Below are 5,016 nucleotides of genomic sequence, written 5' to 3'. Positions count from 1 at the left end.
GACACTTGATTTCAGGGAAAAAGGGCAAAACTACCTGCTATCTTTAACAACTAATAAGCCCTGAATTGAAATGTCAAAAGAATACCTCAAAATCATAAGCAGAACTATACATCATCATACAACCTGCTGGTTAGGGTGCAAAATTAAGCAGCAGACCCATTTCAAATGAATATGTAGAGCTAATAAATGCTACAGAATGCAAGAAAGACACAACTAATGTCAGGGACATATCCACAAGGCTCCATCTAACAAACATACATATCTGGAAAGCCGAAGAATTCAGTTTCATCTCTTGGTTTTTAAGAAGGGTAGTTTCTTCAGAAATTTTGATCCCTTTGATGATCTCCTCTCTTGAGGTTGGCTGTTTGAATCTCCGGAGGTGTTGTTGAGATTTGGTTCAAGGGAATCATCATCTTCCACATCTTCCACATCTTGCAGAAGACGGAGCAGTTCCAATGCAGTTGCCTGTCCTTTGTCGCTTCCATTCTTGGATATATAGAAAAGATGAGAGATAACATACTGACTCATAACCAATCTACAATAGTCCATGCGTTGAGAACATAGAGAAATTAGGACTTCAAGTGCATGTTCTTTTTCCTCATTGCTTCCTGTCTCGAGTATTTCGGCAACAGAAGCTATGAAACCCTTGGTTTCAACAGCAGAATTCCTACCCTCTTCAGTGTCACAAAGATTTTTCAATATAACTATACAGTATCTCAAAAGGGACCTGTCTTTGAAAAATGGAAGCAACGTTGGGATGCACTTGAGAGATAGCATGAGGGGACAAACTTCACCATTGAAGGATAAATTATACAATATTACAATGGCTTGTCGTTGGAACTCTTTGTTATCAGAATTAAGTATATTTAGAATAGAAGTGAGTGCATTGGATGCTGCTATTTTAGCTTTTCCATGCAAATAACTAGAGAGTTCTTCCATTACGGCAAGAGCTTCTCCTGTCACTTCTGAATCAAGAAAATTGGCCAACAGTGTGAATACATCTTCACTGAAATTACTCAGACCATTTCTGCATAAAATCACATAAAAAGTAAAAATGAATTTCCAGGTTAAAAGTAGCTGCACAGATAAAACAATCAAGCCAGCAATTTTAGTTCAAGAAGAAAAACTTTTTCTTTTGAAAAAAAAAAGAAAAAAGAAATAAGATTCTGCAGGCTCTAAAGTGCAAACCAGCAAACATGTCAAGTTTGAATATTAAAAGGGCTATGCTTACAAGGAAAACTGCAAACAAGCTTTACTTCCTTTTTAAAACTATTGGCTGCTGTTTTAAAAGGATAAATATCAAATCTTTTTGACACAGCTCAACAGAATATTAAACTAGATGAATGTAACCAAATCAAAACAACTAGAAATATAAGAAGAAAAAATGAGAAAGGGAAAAGAAATTGTGCCTGCAGTTGTTGACAAATTCCAACAGCAGCTGAGTTCCAGCTCTGAGAGCTTTTACATCATGCAGATCATAAGCACTGTTCAGAAATCTGATGAGTGGTTCAGTGAAATTCTGAGGTGATACAGAAGAAAAAGCTTGGTAATTGCTTTTCAAATTTTCTTTCACATCTTCAATGACCTGACATTGAGAATCCCATTGGAGATCATGCAGTTTGGACAAGAGCTGCAAATTTGCTTCACGTATCTGTTCTTGAGCTTGACGTTTGTGAGAATCATCATTAGTCATTATTGACCTCAAATTTGACTCACGAGTGGTCTTAGAATGCAAGACATCTGAATTGTAACTAGTATCCAATGATCCAAGAGACATGTTACTAAGATCCAGTGGCAAGTTAAAATTATTTATGTAACTTCCAAAACTCTTGATGGAAGTCATAGAAGCTTCCCAAGAGTGAAAACCTCCTACTAGCCTGTTTGGGTCAGAAATGGAGACTCCATTGTTTCTGCACCATTTTGATATTAAGTCTTTCATAGCAATATTAGGAGTCATTCCCATATGAACTAGTTTCTTTTTAGTTTTCGGGCATGTATCATTACCCTCATCAAACCACTTTTGTATCCACATCCTTTCATATGTAACACCAGATGCAATGACAACAGGATCATACATCAATCTTGACGATATTGGACACTTATACTCCTCAAGGGGTGTAGCTCTACCAAACTCATCAGTCTGATTTCTATATTGGTCATAGTGCAAGCATGGATCAGACTCAGGTTGATGCCTTTGTTGAGAATGGCGACTAGAGTTCTCAGTGGCCATTGGTTCATCATTATTGGAATAGACCTTCTCCATTTCTTCCCCAATGATGTGATTTCCATGCTTGTCCAGTATATACCAAAGAAATTTCAAAATGGCCTTCTTTTTCTGGTCATTGGTTCCAATTTTATCTCGCAACTTCTTAATAGATCGTTTCTCTATTAAGATGGCCTTTTGGGATGTAATGTTAAGTCTTGGTGCTGCAAACTGAAGAGCTTTTACTGCAGAACCGTCCATTGTATCTGTATCTTGCTCAAGCAACTCCTTAACAACCTTTCCAGCCTCTTCTTCGGCAGAGTCTAAGACAAATGTGGCACACTCAAGATCATCGATTATTCCAGAAACCTGCAAGCCGAGAGACATTTCAGTACCAATGAGAGTATTAAATTGAAGTTTCAGCTTAAAAATATACAAATTAAAAAGGGTAGTACCGGAGGCTAATTAGATTTTTTTCCCCCTTCTAATAAAACTAGAGAATAAACTCTTCACATTGGGTGGATTTTGTCTGTAATCTTTAGATCTTATAAAACAAATTCACAATTTTTTTTAAGGGTGTAATGCCTTTCAAATAATTGAAATAGGAAGATGTCTTCACTAACCTCTGCAGCTAAAATAACTGGAACCATACCCTGAATCTGGATCAAGCTTTGCAATAATGATTTTCTTGCCTTTTGGCATCTTTGAAGTATTGCATTCCCTGTCAGAGCCTGAAAGGAACATTCAAGTCAATTAAACTCTGACACATGCACCCTCCTAGTATAATCCACTGATGATCAATATTTAATTAAGTCACTAATATTTTTCTTCATGTGATATTAACTGAGTAACGAATGGTGGCCTTATTTCTCTGAGCAGTTTTTGATATTAACAGACTGAGTACTGATGCATGTCACAGAAAGCTATTTTTATTTTTTCATCTTTTAAAAAAAGGAGTTACATACCAGGTAGAGTTTGCTGCAATCAGAGCAATGCTGCAGTAGTAGTTTGGCTTTATCGATTGCATTGTTCAGCAAACACAGAGACTCTATTCCTGACGAGCTTCGAGGCCGAGCCTCCTCTATTGCCGGAAATATCCTCAAAACTCTTGCTAGTATTTTCATGAGTTCCACGCACAGTTTACTATGCACCTGTTAAATTGAATTCATATAAAAACAATGCTAAGTTCAAGCATCCAAGTATAGTTGAAAAGACCTAAAGGACAAGGATAGTCACTGAAGTACAATGTCTGAGAAAATCCACACAATATAGTCAAAGTGAATCACATATTTTACCTTGAAGGAGCGCGGATTTGGTAATGACTCCGCTTCTTCACCACTATCAGTTCCCATACTGGTAGAGTTCCTTGGATGTTCCGTTAATTTACACTTTGAACACCAAGTATGATTACTCTGAGAACAAACCACAGGTCAGACAGAAAAAATGGAAAAGCTATATGCCTGACATTATAAAACTTGCCACAAAATGACCTTTTTAGAGTATATGTATAAGCAGTAATATGCATCTCAAGGAAAAATTCCACTAGTAATTATAACTGTTACTTTTACAAAAGTGATAGATTTGCTTATGTTAGAAGAGATCAACCATCTGAAAAAGCCTCTATATTCAACAAAACACTTGCATGAAATATTCTCCTCATAGTTCTTACACAAAATTTAACAGGTTGCAGATTCAACCTGAAGTCTGCAATAAATTCAAATTAAGGGAAGAGGGACTAAACGGCAAAACACTCAGCATATGAGTTAAAGGAAAGGCAAGTTTGTCACCGTAGAAATTAAAAATTAACTTGTATGAAACAGATAGATTGATCCTCATCTATTCCATTCTATTTGTCCCTGTCACTTTTTTCGATCAATGGAAATGGAAATAATTCATTAATCTAAAGACGTTCGAAGAAGTGACAGTGGTATAGCTTCACAATCCTGCACAATTAGGGATGATGAACAGTAATTAAGGATGAAACGGAAGGTTTAAAGTAAATCGCAACAGCTCCATAGGAATAAAAGACTAAAAGAGGAGATTTGGTTACCTTGAACTAAAACAGTAACTAAGCAAGCAACCTTCCTCCTTTGCTACCAGAGAAAGAAGAATTCCATGCTCCAAGCAATAACGAAAACACTACTAAGCAGAGAGTTGAAAGGAACAAGCAAGGAGTTTCCTTGCAGCAGTACCGTAGATAAGAAAGGTGAACAAGAAGCAACGGTTGAACGAAATTATGAGCGATTTGAAGAAGAAATAGAAGCGTGTGTCCGAGCTCATAATATCTAACAAGCAGAGATTAAAAACCCAAACACAAACCCAACTAAGTTGAATAGAAATAGAAAAAGTTGCCACAAATGAAGATATGAATAGGAGTCATAAAACAACAGCTCCACATACACCAAGAGCGTGCTATATTTCTATTCTATTAAGATAAGGGAAAGAAAGGTATGAGAAAAAAATGTTGCTTGCTGTAGGTAAAGTAGTTTGCCTCAGCTTCAGGGAAGGTGGTACAAAAAGATCGAGTGGTCAACCTGAGGATTCTTTTCCGCAACGAGTTGTATATTTAGCAGCAGTGTATCTCTGTCCATCATAATGTTGCCTTTTCCACCAAAGACCGAGTCAACCAACCCCGGCCCTAATACACAAGAAAACGATCACTTTAATAGATACCACATTTAATTACAAAAATAATAAAAATTCGTACTAATTTGATAACTATTTACTTAAAACATGTAGTCATGGCTAAAAATATTAAATAATTTGATGTATCTAAATAAACCATTTAACATAATACATATTTATATTTTAAT

At 36.2% G+C, this 5,016-nt stretch overlaps 1 protein-coding gene across 3 annotated transcripts; it reads right to left on the bottom strand.

Annotated features, from left to right (window-relative positions):
• On the bottom strand, window positions 23-4,847 carry LOC107642885 (U-box domain-containing protein 5). 3 transcript variants are annotated; one of them, XM_021123023.1, is made up of 7 exons: window positions 4,738-4,847; window positions 4,254-4,488; window positions 3,499-3,615; window positions 3,169-3,354; window positions 2,827-2,934; window positions 1,410-2,572; window positions 23-1,027 (listed from the first exon to the last, which is right to left on the bottom strand). In XM_021123023.1, the coding sequence occupies exons 3-7, from the start codon at window positions 3,553-3,555 to the stop codon at window positions 286-288; spliced, it is 2,256 nt and encodes a 751-aa protein (XP_020978682.1). In that variant the 5' UTR covers window positions 3,556-3,615; window positions 4,254-4,488; window positions 4,738-4,847; the 3' UTR covers window positions 23-285. The 3 variants fall into 3 exon arrangements, with proteins under 3 accessions (XP_020978682.1, XP_020978683.1, XP_016201867.1); XM_021123024.1 differs by adding an exon at window positions 3,991-4,146 and having other exon boundaries at window positions 4,254-4,840; XM_016346381.2 differs by having other exon boundaries at window positions 4,254-4,840.

Source organism: Arachis ipaensis, chromosome B05 (genome assembly GCF_000816755.2).
Source record: "Arachis ipaensis cultivar K30076 chromosome B05, Araip1.1, whole genome shotgun sequence".
NCBI classification, from domain to species: Eukaryota; Viridiplantae; Streptophyta; class Magnoliopsida; order Fabales; family Fabaceae; genus Arachis; species Arachis ipaensis.
Note: the sequence above shows the minus strand (reverse complement) of the source record. Positions and strands in the feature narration are given on the sequence as shown.

Bases quoted from the DNA above. Each gene is read 5' to 3' on its own strand.
- LOC107642885 (XM_021123023.1), bottom strand. From the start codon at position 3,555: ATGGGAACTGATAGTGGTGAAGAAGCGGAGTCATTACCAAATCCGCGC. The intron at 3,355-3,498 runs GTAAAATATGTG...TCAATTTAACAG, and splicing joins CAAATCCGCGCTCCTTCAAG to GTGCATAGTAAACTGTGCGT. The intron at 2,573-2,826 runs GTTAGTGAAGAC...CTCGGCTTGCAG, and splicing joins CAGTTATTTTAGCTGCAGAG to GTTTCTGGAATAATCGATGA.